The sequence below is a fragment of the Perissodus microlepis genome, chromosome 23, assembly GCF_051167445.1.
Source record: "Perissodus microlepis isolate ML-2025 ecotype Zambia chromosome 23, ASM5116744v1, whole genome shotgun sequence".
NCBI classification, from domain to species: Eukaryota; Metazoa; Chordata; class Actinopteri; order Cichliformes; family Cichlidae; genus Perissodus; species Perissodus microlepis.
Genome location: NC_140482.1, coordinates 39,954,757 through 39,979,221, shown reverse-complemented (window position 1 = coordinate 39,979,221; position 24,465 = coordinate 39,954,757). Strand labels below are relative to the sequence as shown.

The 24,465-nt window shown below is 39.7% G+C and overlaps 2 protein-coding genes across 4 annotated transcripts; one reads left to right on the top strand and one right to left on the bottom strand.

Moving 5' to 3' along the window:
- The first annotated feature begins 1,085 nt into the window (after positions 1-1,085).
- On the top strand, positions 1,086-11,947 carry firrm (fignl1 interacting regulator of recombination and mitosis). Of its 3 annotated transcripts, XM_084921115.1 has the most exons (25): positions 1,087-1,261; positions 1,627-1,737; positions 1,932-1,971; positions 2,052-2,140; positions 2,346-2,450; positions 2,592-2,732; positions 3,243-3,405; positions 3,525-3,609; positions 3,726-3,864; positions 4,156-4,245; positions 4,354-4,418; positions 4,522-4,670; positions 5,098-5,227; positions 5,661-5,847; positions 7,758-7,840; positions 7,990-8,041; positions 8,521-8,610; positions 9,122-9,307; positions 9,792-9,911; positions 9,992-10,087; positions 10,163-10,276; positions 10,570-10,674; positions 10,775-10,855; positions 10,935-11,081; positions 11,572-11,947. In XM_084921115.1, the coding sequence occupies exons 2-25, from the start codon at positions 1,642-1,644 to the stop codon at positions 11,785-11,787; spliced, it is 2,769 nt and encodes a 922-aa protein (XP_084777241.1). In that variant the 5' UTR covers positions 1,087-1,261; positions 1,627-1,641; the 3' UTR covers positions 11,788-11,947. The 3 variants fall into 3 exon arrangements, with proteins under 3 accessions (XP_084777243.1, XP_084777241.1, XP_084777240.1); XM_084921114.1 differs by having other exon boundaries at positions 1,087-1,737; XM_084921117.1 differs by lacking the exon at positions 10,775-10,855 and having other exon boundaries at positions 1,086-1,737.
- On the bottom strand, positions 11,764-22,676 carry scyl3 (SCY1-like, kinase-like 3). Its single transcript, XM_084921118.1, has 14 exons — positions 22,435-22,676; positions 22,064-22,307; positions 21,441-21,626; positions 21,167-21,280; positions 19,780-19,836; positions 19,597-19,699; positions 19,396-19,507; positions 19,221-19,298; positions 18,960-19,099; positions 18,628-18,818; positions 17,915-18,086; positions 16,190-16,339; positions 15,291-16,093; positions 11,764-12,609 (listed from the first exon to the last, which is right to left on the bottom strand). Exons 2-14 carry the CDS (start codon positions 22,226-22,228, stop codon positions 12,550-12,552), a joined length of 2,331 nt encoding a protein of 776 aa, XP_084777244.1. The 5' UTR covers positions 22,229-22,307; positions 22,435-22,676; the 3' UTR covers positions 11,764-12,549.
- Positions 22,677-24,465: the final 1,789 nt, after the last annotated feature.

The following is a 24,465-nucleotide window of genomic DNA, read 5'->3' as shown; positions in this document are numbered from 1 at the left end:
ACCCTCCCTGATCCCTGGCTTGGGACCAGGGTTCTCCCAATAAGTGATTGTCTGCCAAAAATGATTACAGATGCTTGTATGTGTTATCGCTAATATTCTTATTGATAGTGGTAAATATGCTGCAATAAGATGGGTTTATTAAGAAGAAATGACCCACTTTGCAAGTATTCCTATGAATCTGTATTACTGTCTCTACTCTGTGAACAATCTAGTAAACTCAATGTATCTTCCACCTCGTGAACAGATTTTCCTTCTGACTCAAAATAACTTGATATCATTCACGAGAGACATGTTTGACAGATTAGGAGTCAACAAGTTATTAATAATCTTTTGGCACTCAGCACTAGAAGTACGCTGGTTTGTGACCCTACTCCATTGTTGTTGTATTTGTTTTTGACAGTTTCTCCAACACACAAATAGGATTTTTGGAACGGCAATGAGTTTTATAAATGTTAACCTATAAGTAGAATAGAATAGAATAGAATAATCCTTTAATTGTCCCACAAGGGGAAATTTGGTTGTAACAGCAGCCAAAAAGACGCATATACAAACAAACAGTACACAGGACACGGAACAGAAACATACACAATTTTTACATATTTACATCAAGGACAGTGGTTACTATATACAGAGAGTACTGTACAGTTATTAAATTAAATAAAAATAACTACAGATAAGAGGCAAAGCAGGTTGTAGTGCGAATCGATTAATTAACTTATTGCAGTTACAGCGCAGATGTGAACATCTATGTTTGTTGGGAGCAGATCTGATTGTACAGTCTGACAGCTGCAGGGAGGAAGGACCTGCGGAAACGCTCCTTCATGCATCTAGGATGCAGCAGTCTGTCACTGAAGGAGCTCTGCAGTTCAGCAACATTAGTAACATGTTAGTAAGTAACATGTTAGTATGTGCATGTGTACAGAAAAGATCGACAAAAGTGTAATTGTTGAAATTCCTGTCTTTTAACTTCGTCTCTGTGGGCTCCAAACCAGAGTTGTACGCTTTGCAGTTCAGCAGATCTCTGATTGGTTGAACTCCTTGAAAGCTAAGATTTTAACAAATGACAATGAGGGTAGACGAGTCACGTGGGTCGAACGTCACGTCCGACTCAAACTACGGCGCGCGCTATCTATAGTGTCACGCAGATTGAGTTACCGATCCGCTTGGTCGTTTAAAACGTAAAATGACAACAATTCAAGACTCCTAGGAACGCTGGTGTGAATATTTAACCTCTTAAAGAGAAGCTGGACTTGTATCTGCGGTAGGATGCCATACGTATTAACCATCGAAAACATTACCTGTTTCCGTTAGCAAAACATGTCAGTAAACAGACAAGCTAGCTGACGCTTTGCACTCAGTGAATTTATAACGCTAGCTTGTTGTACAAAAGTACTGGTAACGTTGTCTTTGCAGGCAAGCCTGTCTGCATGGCATTTAAGATATTTATAATTCAATTAGGCAAAGCAGAGTAACTGAAGTAGGGAAAGTTGTCTATTTGTAACTGATCAGAATGGATATAAAAGGAATTTCCTTGAATAGCTAATTGGTAAGAGGGCTTGGGAGTCATTTTCAGTGACTGAATCAGTGATAACTTGGATGAAAAAAAATCTGTTCCCTGGACCGCAGTGCACGTCTTTCATCATGTCCCAGACCAACACTTCTCTCTTGGACGAGGTGGTGCAGTGGAGTCAGGAAACCTGCCGCCAGGAACTCAAGTCTGTCCTGCCAAAGCTCACTATATCCTCTCTAATGTTTGTTGTTTCATCCAAGTTTCAGCGTTGTATGGTTCATAGTGTCACCTGTCTCCATTACAACACTGGAAAAATAACCAAAAAATAACATTAATCCTGTAGCTGAAATGATAAAATAGGTAGGTCGGCATTATATTGGAAATCACCCTGTAATGCATTTTTTCCCTTAACTGTGTTCACTCTTTGCATTGTCAGTCTGACAGCTGGGATGATCACATACGTGAGTTTCCTAATTACACACTTAATAATTACAAACTTTGGTAGGACTTGCTGTTTAAGTATAATATGACACCTTTACAGGTATATTGAAGATAATTACGGACATGTTCCTCCCTCATATTGGTTTGCCAGACTTGGAGGACGAATGCTTCTCCAAGATCTTACCAAAGGTATCCTGATAATTGCATAATATGTGAATACCATCTATGGCATTTGTTTAAAAAAAAGTAGATACAGTGCTCTTTTATTATCAGATTGTTGATACAAGTAACTATTGACTACTTTTGAATAACTGCTGTATTTCCATATTTTTTCCTTAAAAATGTATTTCTTTAATCTTTTTGAAAAAAAAAAAAAAAACTCAAATGTTTTCAGGCTGTGACGATGTTTGACAGCATGATGAAAGAAATCATGGACCAAGTCGGTGGACTTTCAAGTCAAAACACTGAACTTTGTGCCTTACTGAGGAATATACTGCAGGTATTGCAACACAGTGCATTTCAAAATGGTACAGTGGAACCCATACAACTTTTTACATGCCATATAATGTGCATTGCTCTAAATTTTCTCCCAAATTAAACCCTGGATTATATTGTGACAAGATTCTGTTCTCTTTTTCAGGCAATGATGCAGATAATAGATGCACTATCCACTTGTGTGCGTCATGTTGGCTCATTGGAGGAAGCCCCTGACCTGGATTCTATCCGCTCGCTACCAGCTTGTATCCTAAAAATTCTGAAAGAAACGTTTCAGCACTGCAAGGTCAGAATATTTAGTTTGCTGGTAGCTGTTATCTTTATAAATCAGGTGTTCTGTCACTGCATGTGTTTTAGTTTTATAACATTAATATTAATAACCAAGCTGACTATGTTTTAGTGGCTGCTGAGAATGTACTAAGTGGTTAATTACAGAAATTTTTATATTAAAGTTATACACAGCTAAATGCTGACACTAATCTGAGTAGTGCAATTAGGATTTTTAATATTTGTTTCAAACACAATATCTGTCAAATTTAAGTGATTGAAAATAATTCTACAGAAAATTCTTAAGTTTTCCTCATCTTGTTTACACCAAATGTGTCATCAGTGCAAGAAATTGACTGAAAACAGATTTGAAAAGCATCCCATCATACTGCAGCAAGAAATGTAACCACTTAGCAATGCAAAAGAACATAAAAGTAGTTACAGTTAATTTTAAATTGATTTATACCCCTAAAGAGCTTTATCTGAAGAAAACAGAATTGATCAACCATATTCTGTCTGTTGTCCACAGGACAGTGAGGTGGTCTACTGTGGCCGTCTGTCCCTTGTGGCTGACTTGCTCCAGGGATTATTCAAGGAGGCTTATTCGCTTCAAAAGGGTCTTTTAGAGCTGCTGGATAAGATCTGCCTTGACAACAGCGCCTCAGATGAAGACGTCTCTGATATTGTTACAGGTGTGTTCAGTTGTCTGTGCTGGTAAACATCACTATGTGTTTCATATTTTCTCACTTTCTGTGCTCTTGAATCTTAATGCAATCTTCAGTTCATTTGACATATTTTTCATCTTCCTCAGTGATTCATAGTCTGCTGGATATCTGCTCTGTTATCTCCAACCTGGATGTAGCATTGCATGCAAATACGTGGAAGTTCCTCATCAAGTTAGTGCAATCAGTGTCATTAAACTTTACAGTTAACTCGATGAATTTTTAGTTTTAAGAGTTGGGGGAGTTTATTGGTTGTTATAACTTTTTGAACGGGCTGTTATTTTGTTCAGAACGAGTCTGAAGTACCAGTCATTGGTTGAGGAGCATCTACATCACAGTGAAATCAGCAGCAGCCTTGTTGACAACCTGCTGACATCCTTCCACAGCTGTGTGGAGCTGGCTGAACAGATTAAACATGCTGGCCTACAGGTAGAAAACCTCTAATTATAAACATATGTATATTGTAATTCTCTCTCTCTCTTTCTCTTCCTCTGTTTACCTCTAAAATAATGTCAGTTTGTATTATATGCAAAGATTGCAGCTCAGCATATTTGTGTCTTTAGTGACTTGATGCCAACTGGAGTCACAACAATGACAGAGCAAATGCTGAGTGTTTCCTGTGCTGTAACCCTTTGTACTTAAAGAAGGACTTCGGTTTCTTTATAAAAGTGTAGGGTCACCCCGGGGACCTTTTGTATCGATGCTGTTCTCTTTTTATAGGAGGCCACGCAAAGTCCAGAATACAAGCTGTTCCAAAAAAGTGCAAAGATGTGCAGATTTTTTGCCAACACTTTGATTCATTACATAAAGGTAGTTAAAATTATGATTTATTTCAGGTGTTTTTTTACAGCATAAAAATGTTGGGCTGTCTTGTATCTTATCTCTAAAACACATTTCTTCTTTTTATCCTTTTAACAGGAGTTCAAATTTTTTCTAACAAAATCTTGTAGCTGCTTCCACCAGCTCTACCTCCAGATCACGAGGTATCGGTTGTTTACATGTCATTTAAAAAAATAAATGGATACAAGTCACAGTTTTTAGTTTATGTTTAATACTGATTATAACAATGTGGCTGGTGTCTTTCAGTAAATTCCCTCCCAGCTTGTGCACTCCAGAACTGCCCATAGCTTTGTCTCAGGAGCTAAATGCAGCAGCTCTTGTTCCCATGGATGCCATCCTGCTTCAGCTGTTGCCTTTAAGACCTTTTGCTGAAGCTGTCCTCCAGCAAGACCTGCGTAAGTGAAAGGTTTATCTTCTTGGACATTTTCATGATACAGTAGTGACTTTTTAAACTCAACAATTACAGTTTGTGCACTAATGACATTCCACTGGCATATGACACATAGTACGCTGCTCAAAAAAGGTCGTAGGAACACTTTTTAATCACGTTATACCATCAAGTCACTTAAATCTCTGTGATATTGATATGGTCAGTTAAGAAGTGGATTGTTGAATCAGTTTCAGCTGCTTTGATGTTAATGAAATTAACAGAGGTGCACAGAAACAGACTTCATGAGGGTGGCCTGAGGGCCCAATGTCACCACGGTTGCTTTCAAAACTTTAACTGAAAGCTGACCTTTGTTACATTTGTATTTTGTTGTGATGTCGCTATAATGTTTGTAGATGCTGACTGTTAGAGATTGTACAAAATACTGTCTACAGGTTTAAGTCCTGAACATGAGCTTCCGCACTGTCTGTTGCTGGTGAGCGTCATGGGACAGCTGGCTGGCCAACCTGAGGAGGTGCTGCAGCTTTGGTATGCAGGGAATCAGTTTTCAGAAGAAAATATCAGGTAATAATGGTTTTAGATGATTTAATGAACAGTAAAAACTTTAAAACACTTGTTTTATTGAAGGACTTATTAGTAAAATTTACTAGTTTTATGAGTTATTAATATTGATCTATTATTGACTTGTTTGGTTCACAAAGTTAATTGTACTTTTCATGTTTTCACAGTGCAATTAAATGCAACTCCAGTGTAGCTGAATAATTATGAATATCAATTTAGCCTTTACGGTTTTACTATCAATTTATTTTTAATATGCAGTAAAGTTATAATAATTACATCCCACATGGAGCAATCTCTTTTCAGCTGTTAGGAACAAGTATATTAGTTAGCAGCCTTGGAAAAGGTTACATTTATGTGTGCTGAATTTAAAGTAGAAAATAGCTTCTTTTGTTGTGTAGTGTTTTTATGTCCTTCAGTGTGTCATCTTTGTCCCTAGGCTTCCTCTCTTCCAGGCCATCTTCACTAGTTTCCGGCGTTGCTATACTGAGCGTAAGGTCCCAGTGCTGTTGCCTGGGGTGATGTTGAAGGGTCAGGCACAAGTCCAAGTCACTCTGCATCAACACATCTGTGTGCACCTCTGTGCCAGTGTGGCTTGGCTTCCACCTGAATACTTCCGTGTACTGGTGAGGTCAACACAACAACACACACTGTTTTAAGCAATACTAGCAGAATGGCTCTTATACTGTTCCACTTAATGCATAAGGGACACTTTAAAACTGTTAATCTGATGTGATGTTTCATTTGTTGTGGACTTTAAATGTGAAGACCACGAGGTAGCATACAGTCATGGGAAAATAAATTACATTATTTGTTAATGATATGGTGTGACATATCAGGAAGTAATAATAATTAAAAGCTACTACTTAACAGGTTTAAAAATGAAATACAACCTGAGATGAACAGCACGTGACATTACACCACAGCCGTGCAGTCTGGCAAAGCAAACCCAACTCATCACTCCTTCACTTGTGCCTGACAGCTGGTATGAAGTGAGAGTGCTGTGATGCTGTATTTGGTTTTTACAAAATGTGATTCATGATCAAACATCTCCATTTGGTTTGGCTTGTCTGTCCAATGCACAGTTTTTCAGATTTTTCAGCCATTTTCCAAACCGAAGCCATACTGCAATGTTCTTTTAAGAGAGACAATTTCTCAATATTAAACAAACTTGCTTAGTACATACTTGTTCAGCTCTTTTGTAACTGTATTGCTGTGAACTTTAAAATGTAACGTGCCGACTGAGGTTTGAAGAGTTAATTGAATGTAAATTCTGTGTTCTCCAATAGTCCACAGCACAGCACCATCTTCCTGTATTTACTTTTGTTGCTCCCGCCCCAGATACATCTGGCCAATGAGCGGTGGGAACATTCTCATGTGGTTTGTAGTGATGCATTTTGGTTCGCTTGGAGTTCACGTGTGTGTGTGTGTGTGTGTGTGTGTGTGTGTGTGTGTGTGTGTGTGTGTTTGTTTGTGTGTGTGTGTGTGTGTGAGAAAACAAAACAAACTATAAGACATTCTAAGGACCAAAATTGTGTTTGCTATGCCCTGATATATAGAACCTTAGAATTGACAGATGATACCATGATTGTATCATTTTAATCTCCATCCGGTAGTCCTGGGAATAAATCAAACCCAGCCTCTGCCAAGGAGTGAAATATGTTATTTATAATAATGGATTGGATTTCTATAGCGCTTTTCAAGGCACCCAAAGCGCTTTACAATTCCACTATTCATTCACTTTCACATTCACACACTGGTGGAGGCAAGCTACAGTTGTAGCCACAGCTGCCCTGGGGCTGCCATATCGCGCCATCGGCCCCTCTGGCCAACACCAGTAAAGTGTCTTGCCCAAGGACACAACGACCAGGACAGAGAGCCCGGGGACCTTCCAGTTACAGATGCGCTTCCCAACCTCCTGTGCCACGGTTTATACTAGCTGCTTCTGTCAAAATATCAACATGTTTAATACAAACAGAACTTACTTGAACTGTGGGTGCAGTACTCGCAAACAACAAGGACGTTATTAGCTTGGTCAAGAAGAAAGATTTCAGAAAGTATCCAATCAGGACAAAGCCTCACTTGAACCTAACCTGACCCCAGACCATACACAACAATTTCTAAATGGGTGATTGTGCCAAGTATTTATATTTAAACATACTAACAATAATATACAGCAATAGATCTACTTTTACAGTATACATAAAAAATAAAGTAAAATAGAATAAATTGCAAAATAAAAACAAAAATAAAAGGATTCGTATTTAAACTAATTTTTATTCTAAAACATTATGTGATCATAAGCTCTTTATATTAATCACTGTTAAAGACTGAAAATACATTATTAGGTTGTGTGTAATCTCGTGGTGACCATTAGCAGTGTGTCACTGCAGGATTTCCCTTGATTAAAAGCTTGTTATTCTTTCGTGTTTCTGTGATAGCTCAGTATTATGCGTGTTTTCTGTTTTTGTTTTTCAATTTTCCCACCCTTCTCCGGTTTATCTGACTTCCCCTCTTCTTTATTTCCTCTTCTCAGGAATGTTGCTTGGTTGAAGCTGTACTTCAGGCTGATACTCAAACAGCTGTGTTGGCAGCAGATGTTTGGTGCTTTACAGCACGGTGAGGATGAAGAGTAATGTTACTTTTTGGGTCTTTTTGTTTTGCTATGAGGGACCTTTAGACTAATTTCAGATATTGCTTGTGAAGATTTTGTTTATTAATTGAATCAAATGTTTTTTTTTTGTCCCCTTTTAAATCTGTGCTGACAGGTATGGGACAGCAGAGCTTTGCCTACATCATGTCCTCCTTATTGCTCAACTGGTATGTGGAGACCGGCAAAATGCACAACGCACAAACATATTGATTTGAAAGTGAGAAGTCACAGCAGACAGTACTTCACAACATTTTGAAACTAATGAAATAGATCGGAGCTGATAATAATAACAATTATTAATGAATTCAATCATAATAATTCATGTGTCACTTTCAGTAGTGCACAGATCTAAATGCAGTTGCGGTAAAGGAAAAGAACACACAAGATTAGGAGTGTAATCCTACATCTGAATCTTGCCTTCATTAGTTTGGAGAGTCTCTAAAATACTTTAACTATGGCCCGACAGCCCCTCTCAGTCTTTGTCTCATGCATCACTCCTCAAAAAATAATGTCTCAGTTGTTTAAACAGGCAGATTGTCAGATTAAGCTGGACGTCACAGGCTAACCTTTCTCTTACCTGTTTGTTTTGGTGCTTTCACTCAGCTGTTCATCACCCCTCCCTGCTGCTCCCCTTCTTCTCTTTCAGGTGAAAGCATGTGGCACCGATTGTTACCAGTCATCACATCTGGGCACGCTGCTAAAACGCATGGTTTTTCTTATGACGCCGAACCACCAGGTTAGAATCCCCAGGAGCAGTGGGGAAAGATTTCAGGGAAATAGGAATTATGCTAGAGAGTCAGCCCACACTGTATTAAAGTAAATCACACAAAGACTTTTGCTTAATTTACAAATAATGAAATACATGGATTCATATTTAAACATTAAAATGGTTGAAAAGCTGGTGTTTTTTCTTATTGGGGCCAATTAGAGGCAAAGACAAACATGTAAAATGCTGGACAGCAGAGCAGCACTGATGCTACACACGCTTCTGAAACTTTACCGGAGTGATGAGCAACATTCTCACATATGAGTTTGTAATTGAAGTCCCACATTCAGTCGAATTAAGATGTAGTCCCTGTTAACATAAGCTCAGTGAATCCTTGTACCTTCCATATAATTTGGAGTAGAGTGACGTTTTCTGGGTTTAGATCATGCTTAAGAAATCAATAGAAACAACTTCAATGAATAAAAAAATAATCTTAATAAATAATGTCTTCTCCCATAATCTTATGTATTTATTTTCACAGATGGAGCTGGTGTCACATTTTCCACCCTCTGAGATGGAAAACCTTCGAGTTTGGCACCATGTTCTCCTCAGAGCTTTTTCTCAGGACATCTGCCGGCAAGTAGTGACAGAAATCACTGGTTTAACTCAAAAAGTGCTGGCTGACTGGCAGAATGGAGGATACAAACTGGGACAAGTCGGCAAAGTGGTAAGGACAACCTTAGCAGTGGGATGTAATGGGAGTCTTGCACCCCATCGCTGAATCTTTTTAGCATGGTTTTATCAAGTGAAGGCCTTTTATTGTTTGTGCAAAGGACAAAACAAAAGTCAAAAATAAACTTGTACTCATTCATCCTTATTATTATAGCCTTGCATGCAACAAAGACAGTTATTTGATGTACAAACATTAGGGGCAAGGCTGCAGCATCGTTTGTACTTGTGCCGTGACGATGGCAGCTTGATTATCAGCAATAAATGATGTTTGGACTGTGATAACCTTTTTCCTGCAATAGACTGTTAGTGACCTTTCCATTGTTGGCCTATGAACTCAGAGCTTCCAGTGAGTAATAGTTACGCAGCTGAGATTACTAACACAGAATGGTTAATGGTTGTTTTTATTACTGATCAGTCCATGAAAACATAATCTTTTGTGAATGAAAGAAATGTATTTACAAAGTTCCTCCTGTTACCAGAATGCAGTGCTGATGTCTCTCCTATCGGTGGTTCGAGGCCAGTCCTCTCCCGAAGAGCAGTGTGTGTTGTCTTCTGTGGGGATAGTCACACAGCTCTGGTTACGAATGAGTCCAGACCAGGTAACAAACGGTACACGCACAAACAGGTGGAGTAAATGAGAAGATGCAAGACCAGTAAACTGTAACCTGCCATGCTGTAGTTGCAGACCCACCCTGTGCTCCAGTGGACGCTGCAGCTTCTCTTGTCACTGTCGGCCATTTTAGTGAAGCACATTGAACCTCACGTGATTTGTCAGGTGTGTTGTTGGCCGTCACGTTAACATTTAAAGAGGGCAGAATAAATTTATTGATGTGTGTGTGTGTTATCCCAGGCTCTGGTGTGTCTGGATGCTGTGGTTTCTCAGAAGTGTGCAGATTGGTTACTGCTGGCTGCTTTGGAGTTTCTCTGCTCTCTGGGGAAGATTTTTGTCCCTCCTGACAGCCAGGTGATAAAAGACTTTTTACAAATGATGATTTTAATTTTGGTTTACTTGTCTTTCTATTGTCTTCTTTAGCCTTCTGTTGTTGCTTATGGTTGCTCCTAAAGCTGTGAGCCTGCAAGTCTCCTCTATATTTCCCTCCTTCTATATATAGACAGATAGATGGATACACACATTTTGTTGTATAAAGGAAAGTTTGTGATAAGAAGCAAATGATAATAACCATTTTTATTTTCTTAAAATAAAAATAATAGAAACAAATTAAGCATTTTCTCAGTTATGACCCGTTTTGGTTCCAGAGTCAAATTCTTCCGAGGCTGAGTGGCCTGTTTGGAGTCCTTTTGGCTGACGAGTCTTGGCTGTTGCACCAGCACACCCTGGAGGCCTTTTCTCAATTTGCAGAGGTATTAATTTATATAAGTCTAACATAATTTTTATATTACATTAAATTCATACACTGTTGAAGCTTAAACGTAACCTTGATATATCCTTCTGACGTCAAAGAATACAAACCATGAAGAAGTAATCTCTCAGAGTTTGAGTGTCGAAGAAACCAAAACCAAAGTGGTTAATTATCTTAGCAAGGTATGGGAAATCTATTATTTGTTCATGAACATGTATATAAAAACGAAGCATGGTGAAGTCGTCATTTCTTTTGCTGCAGACGGTGAATGCGCAGGAAGGCAATGAGTTACGGCTGGAGAGGCTCAAACATGAGACACAACACATCAAGCAACACAATGAGAAGCTGGAGTGTAGCAAAGAAAAGCCTTTCAACAAACCACCTTCTGAGGTTGTTCCAGACTCAGAGGTTAGTTTAATCAACGTGAAATGTATTCAGTGTTTCTGAATATGCATGTTCATGCACAGTCATGTCTCACATACACGTTTCATATTAGTAGTAGCAGGCTTATATTAAATTAAAGCTACCAGAGCATAAGGAGACAGTGCACATTGCACAAAAGCAGCCTGGATTCTCGTATTTTATTGGATGTCAGAGATGATCAGAATCAGTTTTATTTTGCTAAGCATAAAAAACCAAATACTTTGTTTAGCAGTGAAAGATTTGAGTGAACGCATCCAACTTCAATGTGACTGTTTGATTGGAAGTCAGCTTTGTCAGATATTCATAAATATGGCAGTGGGCAAGATTTGTGTTTTTGATATTTTTATCACAAGATTTTGCTCTCCAGGTTCAAACTGTGTCCTACTAAGTACTATAGAACGTGAATCATGTTATATAAATACCAGTTTAATTAACAAGACCTTTATTTTTTTCTTTAACTATTCATCCCTCTCAGCCATGCCCTAAGAGAGCTCGACAGGAGAACAGCGCAGAGCAGGAATACAGCCGCTATATCCAGACAGCTGAGAGTGCTTTAAAAGCCCTTCAGGCTCTCACTGATGGTAAAACTAACAGTAGTGCACCACCTCCACAGTGGCTGGACTCCAGACTACAGGAGCTCCAGACTCTCCTAACCCACATCACTACAGTCAGACCCAGCAGCTCGAGATAGTTTTTTTTTTTTTCCATCTCAGGGTGTTTGCTTTCTGTATGGAAAACCCACAAAGTCCCCACAACTTTTGCTGCTATTGAAAATGGTTTCTCTCTTTTTTAAAAAAAAAAAAAGTTTATCTTTGTTCTTTTTTTTATTAAACCTGTTTCTGAAACTTGAAGCATTTCATTTCTTTTAGCTATAGCGTCGATAGTCTTTCCTGGCTGGGTCACTGTATGAAATATCGTACTGTAAAACAAAACAGTAAACACATTTGATACAGTAAGTTTTACTTTATTTCACCATCAACCCAAAAGCTACTAATAAATTATGCAATTCTGATTTCACATTCATTCAAAGTGCAAGCCTTCAGTTAATCAATCTGACTCTTTTTGGGAAGACCCAGTGTCTCCAAAACGTTTCTTTATGCCACTAGTGAAAATAACCCATAAAAAAAAAAAATAAGAGCAGAGCAGATGAAACAGGATTACATTCACCTCTGATTGGCAAATTATAAATGGCTTATTTTGTCCAAGTCTAGCACCATCTGATGAGGAGCTGATCGTTCCAGTTTAAAAGCAAGTCCTCATAATTAAAAATGATAAAATCAACATAACATAAAAAGCCTTAGCCCATCCCTGTCATTACCATCCCTACTGCATCATGTTAAACTTCCAGTTTACTGGTCTGTTGGTGAAGTGGCACTCCAGATGTGGTGCATGGGTTTCAGTTTTCCAGTGGTCAAGTCTTTTACTGCAGATGGAAGTAATGGATCAAACGTAATCACCAGGCGTTATCCTCCCAGTTCAGGTCATCTTCATCTCCCCAGCCATCTGGTTCAGTCTTTGAGAGAAAAGAAGTAAAGGAAGAGGTGCAATCATCCACTGGGAAAAATATTTACAATAGTGGGAAATTCTTAATTCTCAATGATTGTCATTGACGGTCACTTTTTACCCCTCAGCTGTTAAAGGCTAATGGGCTACTGTCCCCACAGTGGGCAGGTGGCATGGGCACCCATGTTTGTGAATGTGAGAATGAGGTGACAGGATTTTCAAATTCATACAGTAGGTGCATCTACTAAAAATCTTGAAAAAAGGTAATCTCAGTGACCTTAAATTCAAGGTCAGAGGTCAGTTTTTCTGAAAATCACCTTGGATTTTGAATTTTATACTGTATGTGCATCAACTTGCAAGTTGAGAGGTGGCCGTCAGTATTTTTAAAGTTACAAATGCATTTGTATCCCTTCTGTGTCTTCTGGCTCGTAGGTTCTTCAAAATCATGGCAGCTGTGTTAAATGGTTACAGGTTGCAGTAATTTCCAAAGTTATACACAGAAGTGTAACTGTCAAAAGAATTTCAAGTCACGTTGGAACCTACTGTCACTAGATAAAAGTAAAATTTGTCGGTGGAAAAAACAAAACATCTAGTAAATGGATGGATTCTTATACAGCGCTTGTCTACTCTCCCAGAGTACTCAAAGCGCTGTATACAACATGCCTCATTCACCCCCACTCATACAAGCACTTCCTTCTTTAAGTGCAATCTAAGCATTCGCACACATTCACACTCCGACGGATGCATCGGAGAGCAACTTGGGGTTAGTATCTTGCCCAAGGATACTTGGCATGCAGACTGGGGAAGGATCGAACCACCAACCCTTCCAGTCAGTAGCTGATCTGCTCAACCACCTGAGCCACAGCCACCCCAAGCCTAACGAGCCTGTCTTTTCAGGCTTGTTACAGTCTGCATATCTAAAAGTTCTACAAACCAACAAGGCCTCCAAAAACAGTCATGCCTTATAACTGATTGTACACAGATGGTGCTTCACATACAGCGGGTAAAATAAGTGTTGAATACGTCGCAAATTTCCTAACTAAATATATTTCTGAAGGTGCTACTGACATGAAATTCTCACCAGTTATCGATAACAACTCATCCAATCCACACATGCAAGAAAATCAAAACATAGATGTCCAAAAAATGTGTGTGATACTGAGAAATGACAGGGAAAAGTATTGAACAGGCTTGCTTAGATGTATTGAATACTTTGCACGTGATTTTGGTCCATTCTTCCACACAAACATTCTTCCAGAAGGTTCTTTAGGCCCCTTCTATGAACTCTGAGCTTTAGTTCTTTTAAGTCAAGTCGCTTTTCTTGTCATTTTAACCATGGACAATCGTACAGTACAGAGTGAAACGAGGCAACATTCCTCCGAGACCCTGGTGCTACATATGACATATAACAGACAAGGCGATAGAAAGCACAAAAACAGCACCATAGCACCATTTCCATAGATTTTCAAGGGGATTCACATCAGGTGACTGGCTGGGCCATTCTAGCAGCTTTATTTTCTTTCTCTGAAACCAGTTGAGTTTCCTTGACTGTCTTTGGGATCACCGTCTTGCTGGACACCCTCATTTCATCTTCATCATCCTGGCAGATGGCAGCAGGTTTTTATCTCAGTGCATTTTCCCATTCATACTTCCTTCAGTTACACAAAGCTGCCCATGCTGTATGCTAAAAAACAGCCCCACACCATGACGCTCCCATCTCCAAACTTCACTTTTGGCATGATATGCAACACCTTTTGTCTTCCAAACATGGCCAGAATATATTCTCCTATTATTTCCCAGGCTTGTCTAAATTTGCTTCAACATGCTTTTTCTTCAGAAATGAGATTATGGCGTGGTGAGTGTGCATACAGTCCACGGTGGTCGAGTACATTACTTGTTTTCTTATAAACAATTGTTCCCGCAATCCGATATCAGGGCAAAGCATGTAATAGACACACTGGCCATTTCACACTTTGCTCTCCAAAATGTGAAATGTACACGCATGTACAAATTGAAGCTTCTGCATATACATACACATACACACATTAGGCGCCTAGCTTAATTGATTCTGACAATTAAGGACCTTGAATGTACTAATACATTTTTTGCTCATTACCAACTTTGTAACTTTAAATATATTATATCCCCCTGCTGGTAATGCAACTTCTGCACACGTGTCCATTTCATTGTTCGGAGAGGCAAAGTGAGAAATGAACATGATGGACCGGCGCGCCTATAACACGTTTTGGGGTGATACTGAGTGGTATCTGCTAATTCCATGTTTTTCTGTAGCTCTACACAAGCGGTCCTTGGCTCTTGGACAACTCTACTGATAATTATTTTCAGTCCGCTGTCTGAAATCGTGTGGGGAGCACCCTGTTGTGTGCCTTCTTTTCTTCATATCAGCAATACTTTTTCCCTGTCTCATTTTACGGAGATCTATGGTTTGATTTCTTTGCATGTGTGGACTGGATGGGTTGTCATTGACATCTGGTGAGAATTTCATCTTAACAGCACCTTTAGAAATATATTTACTTAGGAAACTGGTGACATGTTCAATACTTATTTTACCAGCATTAAGTATAACATAATCAAGATTTCAGAAATCAGGGTAATCTCAGGCAGCTAGGCAGCTGTGACTGAGAACCAGTATATTAAAATATATAAAACATCCTTTCACCAGACACTCACCTCAGTCAGGTCAACTGCTGCAAACTTGGCAGTGAATGTTAAAGTATCGATGGATGAATCGACCTGCAGAGGTTTAGTGTTATCAGAAGATGCTGTGGACAGTTCTTCTTCACGCTCGCCAGTCTCTTGTAGTGACAGCACTGCTGGAGATGACAACTTGATGTCCGGCACCATGTCTGCAAACAAATCCAGCTCTGGGTCTTGCTCTACCTTTGTCTTCACCCTTATAGTAAACTCCTCCCCCAGACCTACTGAACTACTTTTTTGTGGCACTGTAGGTTTGGACTGGGGGTTTAAGGGGTTATGTGATTTCTGAGAGTTCCTTTTCTCTTGAGCCCAGCTATTGTCCCATAAGGAAGTGGCCTCTGTCTTTGTTGACTGCCGCAGTGTTGAGCTCAACTTAAGGGGTTTAGAGGAACCCAGTCTCAGTGGTTCAGGACCATGTTTTGAAGATGGGGAAGCAGCGCCCCCTTTGGGTGGTGCAGGGATGACTGAGTCTGATAAAGGAGCTGTGGGGGAGAGATCCGAGGTAGGTTCAGTGTCCTCAAAGTCATCCCACGGCTCCTCATCTGTGTTCTGATGTGTGATTGCCAGGCTGCTAACTGGATCTGCGCCCTTTGAGGACTGAATGTGGATCTGGACCGAATGCCCATCTCTATTCTCACTATCAGGGTCACTCCAGTCAGGCCAGTCTTCCACAGTGCCTTCTAGTCTGTCAGTCTGCTCTGGGCTAGAAGAAAGTTGGTCCATCTCACTGTCCTGATGAAAGCCATTCAAAGGCAGAGACATCTTTCTACTAACATCTGGAATATACAAAAAATAAAATACAGAATTATACAATGGACCTTAAATAAATGAACAAATTCATTTGAATTAATATTATGAATGGAGTTTCTTACCCGACACTGGCTTGATAACCCTTGGTGTCTTGCTACCCATGTGACCGAGGACTAAGCCTTCAGTCCCTGATGGTCTAGGGAATAAATTCAGCACTTTGGAGGGTTGGGCCATCTGAGGGTGGAAACTTCCAACTATATGGACAGGTGAGGCTAAAGAATAAAAGTAAAGTAAGATGAGAGTAGCTCACTTGACTGTAGCTCTTAAAGGATTACTAGAGTGACATTTCAATTTCCAAATCCAGATTTTCTAGTTTGAACTGGTAGTCTGACTAAACTAGTAATCTTCTTTGGACGAGACAATAATACTCACGGCATGCTAAACACACCTCTACAAAAATAGGACCTATTTACTACTACACACTGCTGCAGGAATGCTTCCAGCATATAAAATGTTCTTGTAATGGTTCCTGGTTGATTTTTAAAGATTACTTGTAAAATGAAGCATTTTATTTAAGGTTTTTATTTAGTAAACTCTGTATGATGCCAGACCTTTAATGCACAATCAGGTTCTGTGCACCACTTTTATATGGTATAGCTAAATTCTCAAAAAAACAACAACAAAAGCCTCAGTTTATTTGATATATGGTATCAATAATGTAAATGTACTCTATATACAGTTAGGTCCAGAAGGTTTTGGACAGTCACATTTTAAACAGTTTTGCTTCTATACACCACTGCAGTCTTTTTTCATGCAACTGAAGTGCTGAAGGTTTTCACCTTTAATTCAAGGGGTTTAACTAAAGTATTGAATTAACTGTTTACAAATTGCATCTGTTTTTAAACTATCCCCCACTTTCAGAGGTTCAAAAGTAACAGGACAATTGACTAACAACCAATTTCATGGCCAAGTGAGGCCTGTTTTCTCATTATTTTGTGACAAATTAAGCAGATAAGAGATAGGAGATAATCTCAAGTGTTGCATTTTGTAGTTTTTCCTTTGAAATTCTCAATATGAGATCCAAATAAATACTGATAAAAGTAAAGGAAGCCATCATTAGGCTGAAAACCAAAACAAACCTATCTGTGAAATAGCAAAAACGTGTTAAGTGGCTACATCATCACTCACACATCTGAAAATAGAGATACCTCACAGTGCAAATGGATAATGGCTCAAAGCATGATGCTGAAACAACGCAAGATTATCTCAAGGCAAAGATAACATTAAGTGGCCAAGTCAGTCTAATCAGTCTAATCCCAACGGAACACAGCATGAAGACTGAAAACAAAACTGATTGCAGGGAGGCCCACAAACAACCAGGCACCGCAGGCAGCTCCAATAAAACCTAGCAGAGCATCTCACGGGAGGAAACACAGCATCTGATGATGTTCATGGATTCTAGACTTCATGCAGTAATTGAGTGCAAAAGGATTTTTGTCCAGTTACAAAAACAAACTCTTATATTTAAAATTACTGCAGTTTTAGTTTGTCCAGTTACTTTTGAGCCTCTGAAAATTGTCGACGTTTAATATTCCAGTAATTACTAAACAGTTTATGCAATACTTTTGTAAAAGCTGAAAATCTGCAGCTGACTGTTTGATTTAAAATCCACTGCAGTGGTTTGCAGAGGCATAACTACAAAAAAAGTGTCTTTATCCAAAAAACTTAGACATACAATTTTGTTAATAAATTAGTTATCGCAATACAAGACTTGTGCTGTCTTGCACTGTTTAGTTATTATTTAGATAGAGGTGCTTTCATTGACATTTATAGACAACGTTGCTTACTTTCAGGGGTCACTTCTGTAGACTTGGTAAAGTTAGGTGTGGTGCGTTTAAAGACCTTGGTTCTCTCTCCACCAACAACCACCTGAGCCCCGAGCAAGGGCACCAACACCGCCAGACTCTGCAGCGTCATGGCAACCAGAGAATCACTGGTGTCTCTCATTCCTAACAAAACCTAAAGAGAGTAATAGACAAGATAATATACTTAAGAGATAGTTTCATTTGAATTTTGTTCTCAAGCTTTAGACGTTAGATAAAATTGGTGTGATAAAAGTGGTGGCCCTGTGATCGGAAGATCGGGGGTTCGATTCCCCTGAACAGCTACCCTGAGGTACCCCCAAGCAAGGTACCGTCCCTACACACTGCCGCCCAGGCGCGCAATGGCTGTCCACTGCTTCACTGAGTGAATGGGTTAAATGCAGAGAGGAATTTCCCCACAGGGATCAATAAAGTATACATTATTATTATTATTATTATTATTATTATTGTTATCATTATTAAATTGGTTACAATTTCTGGGGTTGCCTGTTTCACCCTGTTTAAGCTATTACCTAATCTCCCCGTCTGGTGCTTCTTAAGTAAGACTAAAGAAAAAAAAATTTGTTTATTGGTTTAAACATTTTCCAAAATACTGAACTATTCAGCTTCAACTGTCTTCGTTTTTTTTGACAACAAGAACAACAACAAAAAAGTTTGCTTCTAAAGTAACACCCCACCTGAGGTAGGATCTGGTTTTTGAGTTCATCGTGGGAGAAAAACTCAGCGTAAAGGTGGATGTGGGTCAGCAGCACGATTCGGACATGTTCCTCATTGACCTTGTAGAGTTTGAGAAGCTGAGGAATCACATGCTTACGGTAAAGGGACATAGACAGCAGGCAATCTTCACTGCTACCACCACCACTGTTATCTGTCCACAAAGGTGAAATAAAGAAAGTTTCATATAACATTTGTGCCTGTCAGGCAAATACTAAGTTCTGGCTTCCTCTCAGAAAATGGGATTATAAGATCTGGTTATCAGAAGCCAATTTTTGTTCAAATGCAATCTCACCTTTCTTTGGCCTTAAAAGATGAGGCAGGAAGCTTTTTACAGCCATGGGTTCTGCAAAAACGAGAGAGTTAAGGAGTTTGGGAGCAAGGCGTGTAGCTATCAACTCTTCAGGGAGGTTCTGGACTCTGTCTAGAAGAAACCTAAAAAACATAAAACACTACGTAAGGAGAATATATATACCATAATACAAGTTAAAGAAAATTCTATCTGTGAAAAAAGTCCACATATAACCTGTAACAAGATCACTACATTATTTCTTACTTAAAGAATTCATTCTTCTCTTCTTCTGTCTTTAGGGTGAGACTGTTCAGAAAATTCATCACTTCCAGAAAGTCATTCCTGTTCACAGAAAAATAATGTTTGCTTAAAAAACAAAAAAAAACAAAACATTCTGAGTATTTAATGATAACTACAAATCAAACCTGACCACACAAACCTGAAAAAGTCATTGGTGAGCAAGGAACTGAGTGGCGGCCGCGACATGGGGTCAGAGTTCAGCAGGCCTGCCTGCAGTGTTTTTGTCAGGCTGGCAGCAAGCTCCTGTGACACTGAAAACAACAGTGCAAGCATATGATAATGTACATGCAGGTTAAACCTGAAAAAATGAAATGTGATATTCAAGGTCACCTCTCCTTACCATAGCCATTAAGGAGGGGAATAAGAGACTCCACCATCATCCCAAAAGAGTAACAGTCCCGAGAGTGAGCATGTTTATCAGGAAGGATTTTAAAACCCTCCACCTGTCAAGAAAATGTTTCTTGAAAACCTGTCAACACAGTGGGAAGTGCTTCTTGTCAATCATTAACTTTAACCTGCTTACCTGCTCTTCTGGAGGAATATAGCTGGCCTCTCTTGCATTCTGGATGCTTGTGAGGAACTAAGGAGTTTAGGAATAGCCAAAATTTAACATAAACCTGATATTTTACAGAGTGAGTCTTCAAACAGTCTAAAAAAAAAGTGCATTAAAACTGCTGAACTGTATATACATTGCAAGAAAAATAGCTCAATGTTTGGATAAATCTTTGCCAACTTAGCATTAGTTGAGTGAACACACACGGACTGAATTGTGGTATTACAGTCATACAAAATGTTTTCTCAAATATCAGTTAGCATGTTATGACAGTATGATTAGAAAACAGCTTAACCACTATTACCGTTGTTTTCAGGTCATAAGTTGCTACTTTTTCCCCCACACTGTGAACACTGTGGCTTATACTGACGTGCGGCTAATGCATATTGTTTTTCATTCAGCCAAAAACATTTTGCCTGGTAACAGTAGACCAATAAAATTGATAAGTAGTATATATACGGTATATATTTTTACCGGTTGTTAAGAGACGTAATGTTGTTTGTGTACTGTTCCGTAAAAAACCATAAGCGACGTAATTTGTGTGTTACCGATACGTACGTATACTTAAAGGTAGCCGCGTTACAGGCGCTGTTCGAGGAAAGAAAGCATTTGCAGTATGTATTTTTGTATGTTACCATGTTTATGTTACCTTACGGATTAATCCTCACGTGTAATATTTCTGTGTAAATCTCATATTACAAGTGAAACGCATACGGCTTAAAATCCGGTGCGGCCTGTACAAGTACAAAATTGATTTTCTTTCTAAAATCAGAGCATGCGGCTTTTAATCAGGTGCGCTCTGTAGTCCGGGATTTACGGTATGTGCTTTGGCTACATGATATCAAAGTGGAAATGGTTAGCTATAATGCACAGAATCGCATCAAGCAAAAATTAAAAACAGCTCATCAGCACAAACACCTCAAACCAACTTTTAAGCACAGTGGTGGAGGGATGATGATTTTGACTTGCTCTGCAACCACATGACCTTGGCACTTTGCTGTCATTGTGTCAACCATGAGCTTTTCTGTGTACCAAAGACCAACTCTATCCAACAGCTAAAACTTCAAGTAGTTGTCAAACAAACAAACAAACAAAAACAAAGTCTAGACCTTAAATCAATTGAAATTTGACATCATCTCCTAAGCCAATGCCTGCAAACCTCAATGAACTGAAACAATGTTGTAAAAAGAGTTGTACAAAGAGTGGGTCAATATTCTTTCACTATGATGTAAAAGACTGAGAAAGCTACAAGCTACTGAATCATGATATTTACTTAGTTTTTCTACAGGACAGTAAAGAATTCTTCTCAAACTTTATTTTTCACATGACTGCCCATATGGCTTAATGCACTTCTTACCTCAGGAGTTGCTTCAGAGAACTTGCAGACAGTCTCCATCCCTCCCAGTTTCCAATGACCATCATCACTGACAAATACAGATGAAATACAGATGTTGTTGTGGCTCGACTTACCCTGGTGGAAGAGCAAGACAAGTTTGGAACTTGCATGAATATGCATGCATGTTTAATGCAAACAGAACGACATCCAAGGGTCAATCACCTTCTCCATCTTCATCTACCTTGTTTTTCCACATGCTTTGATATAATCATGCAGAGACTGTAGAAACACTCACCCTCTCATGCAGAAAAACAAGTGCCTGCAGGAGGTCATAGATGCCTGCACAAATTTCCTCTGGGGAGAGACTGTCTAGCAGTAGCTGCAGGGGCTGCACAGGCTCTGTCACCAGGTGGATGCCACCATTCTGCACTGAGCAGGACAGGAAGCGCAGTAGACATGGGTGTCGCAGTGTCTTCAGGTGCTGGGTGAAATGTGTGGATGATTAAGCAGGTGTAAGAATTGCAAATAATTAGTTAAGACACAATAAAACTCGTACTTTCACTTATTTAATTCAAGTCACAACAGAGAATACTGAAGTTGGAGGGGGCTCTTCCACTAAGCAAAACCATGTTAATTTTTTTTCTTAAAATGTTACATCCACATTACACACTTGTGTGTACAGCTCAACTTCACACACAATCACACGTGATGCATTAATTCGCTTTTTTAAAGAACTTTTTTTCTACAGAGTTTTAGAAAAGACAGAAAACCGACTGGAGAAGTTTGGTAAAAATGTCTCAACGCTGCAGCGGTACTTTGTGTCCAACATGATCATGGCAGCGTGCTGGCTGCACACTTCCATGCATAATGCACATGGGCGACGGCAAAGGCGAGCAGCGACATCTGGAAATTACACACCTTGGCAGCTTTGTTGACTTTGTCTTCATTGCCACGTTTGTGAACAAACACAGAAGCGGGCTTTCCATCCTGGAGCACCGCCGAGTACATGGTGGGTCCGGTGGGCAGAGTCAGGAGCGGCTCCTCCAGGGTGCAGCTCCGCACCGCGCTGCTCTCCGCACCCATGACCGCGGTCGTTCTTTAAGAGCAGCCACTCAAGTCATAAACTAAGCAAGCCAGGCGTGATACGTGGCAGTGCGAGTGCCTGTCAGTAAAGAAACAGACACGAGTACTTGTTATAGAGTTAAGTTGACATACCGGTACCTGTTTCAGTAAACTGCATGCACCACTTAGTGACAAGTTAGCTAGCGTCAGTTGCCTAGCAAGCTAACCTTAGCGCTACGTTAGCAAGCTTGTCATTGCTGCCCTTGTCGGTAGCTTTTCCGCCTCCAAACAACCATGCCAGTCGAAGTGTACCACAGATTAATTCAACGAGTTTTGCGAACTGCTTTAAAAGTAAAAAAATAAATAAAAAATCCCGTTTCCTTCTTGTCAAATCACCGATGCTAACGTGAAGCAAGAGCTGTGCTGTAAACAAGGACCTTTCCGGTAAAAGACGAAACCACAGAGGAGGGGTTGGTACTTACTTGTAATTACTCACTTGGTTGAATAACTTAATGTTTTTCAACTTTATTTTCAACAGATACAGGTTTAAAATCCCTTCATCATAAAATAATTCGTTAATAGGTTTATTTGTTTTTGATACATTGATACAAAAGAACAAACACCCCTCCCCGTAAGCTAATGGTTGCGACTAAAGTGGTGTGAGATAACGCAAGTAATCAGCGGAGAGTTGAGCGCCATATGGTGAGTGAAGTGAAAATAGAAACTGTCACTATCTGTCTTAATGAAACTCTGAAAAGCACACGGTTTCATTCTCAGCAAAAGCGGGTGTGCTGTCCATAATGTTAGGGTAACACATAGGTATAAAAGTTAAACTCACCTTAAGTCTTAAGTGTATATTTATTTTCTTATTCCTTATATATATTTTTGTTTCATAGTTCATTCCGGTTTCATTCCGGCAGCTGTGGCTACAACTGTAGCTGCCTCCACCAGTGTGTGAATGTGAGAGTGAATGAATAGTGGTATTGTAAAAGCGCTTTGAGGGTTTCGAAAAGCGCTATATAAATGCAATCTATTATTATTATTATTATGATGATGATGATGATGATGATGATATGCATAATATACGAGACTCCCAAACACAGCTAGGTTAAATAAAATAAACCATATAAACACTACCAGTTCACGTAAAGCCATCATGGGATGTTAAATATAAAAATTTGCATCCCAAACTTTATTTCTATGTTAGTGGGGTTCTTAAAAATATATATATTTCTGATATGCTTTACATTGCTTGTTAATTAAAACTGCTTCCATCTTTACCACCACCACCATCACTGGATTTTTGGAATTAATAGGCTACTAAATCAGAATCAGAATCGTGTTTATTGGCCAAGTATATGTGCAGACACATACAGGGAATTTGGTTCCGGTAGATGGTGGCTCTCAAGCATAGCAATGTAAAACACACACACACACGCACACACACACACACACACACACACACACACACACATACGTGTCTATATATACACATTACACATACATACACAAAGCTGTGTAACCAACTATAAATAACGAATCTAAACTTATATACATAAAAATACAGAAATGAATGAGGTGGAATGAATACTACAAAATGTACATAAGGTGCAGCTGCAGTCTGGCAGTGGGAGCAGTGTGACAGGTCAACTGTTAAGAAGGGAGATGGCGAGGGGAAAGAAACTGTTCCTGTGTCGGGTGGTCCTGGTCTGCAGGCTTCTGTACCGTCTGCCAGAGGGCAGCAGATCAAAAAGTCTGTGTCCAGGGTGTGAGGGGTCTGTGATGATTTTCCCTGCCCGATTCCTGGTTCTTGAGAGGTACTGATCCTGGATAGAGGGCAGGGGGGTGCCGATGATCCTTTCTGCTGCCCGTACAGTCCGCTGCAGTCTGCTCCTGTCCTGTTTAGTGGCTGCTCCATACCAGACTGTGATGGAGGAGCACAGAACAGACTCAATGACCGCAGTGTAGAACTGGATCAGCAGCTCCTGTGGAAGACTGTACTTCCCCAGTTGTCTCAGGAAGTACATCCTCTGCTGGGTCTTTTTGAGGATGGAGTTGATGTTGGTCTCCCACTTCAGGTCCTGGGAGATGGTTGTACCCAGGAACTTGAAGGTCTTCACAGTTGACACAGGGCTGTCTGATATGGTGAGGGGGAGCAGAGTTGAGGGATGTCTCCTGAAGTCCACTGTCATCTCTACAGTCTTAAGAGTGTTCAGCTCCAGATTGTGCTGACTGCACCAGAGTACCAGCCGCTCAAC

Coding starts and splice junctions, on each gene's coding strand:
- scyl3 (XM_084921118.1), bottom strand. CDS start 22,228: ATGGGTGCGGAGAGCAGCGCGGTGCGGAGCTGCACCCTGGAGGAGCCG. Junction 16,340..17,914: donor TACAGAAGTGACCCCTGAAA/GTAAGCAACGTT, acceptor TTTATTCTTTAG/CCTCACCTGTCCATATAGTT. Junction 16,094..16,189: donor GGTTATCAAGCCAGTGTCGG/GTAAGAAACTCC, acceptor TGTATATTCCAG/ATGTTAGTAGAAAGATGTCT.
- firrm (XM_084921114.1), top strand. CDS start 1,597: ATGAAAAAAAATCTGTTCCCTGGACCGCAGTGCACGTCTTTCATCATG. Junction 3,406..3,524: donor CGTCTCTGATATTGTTACAG/GTGTGTTCAGTT, acceptor CATCTTCCTCAG/TGATTCATAGTCTGCTGGAT. Junction 5,848..7,757: donor CTGAATACTTCCGTGTACTG/GTGAGGTCAACA, acceptor TCCTCTTCTCAG/GAATGTTGCTTGGTTGAAGC.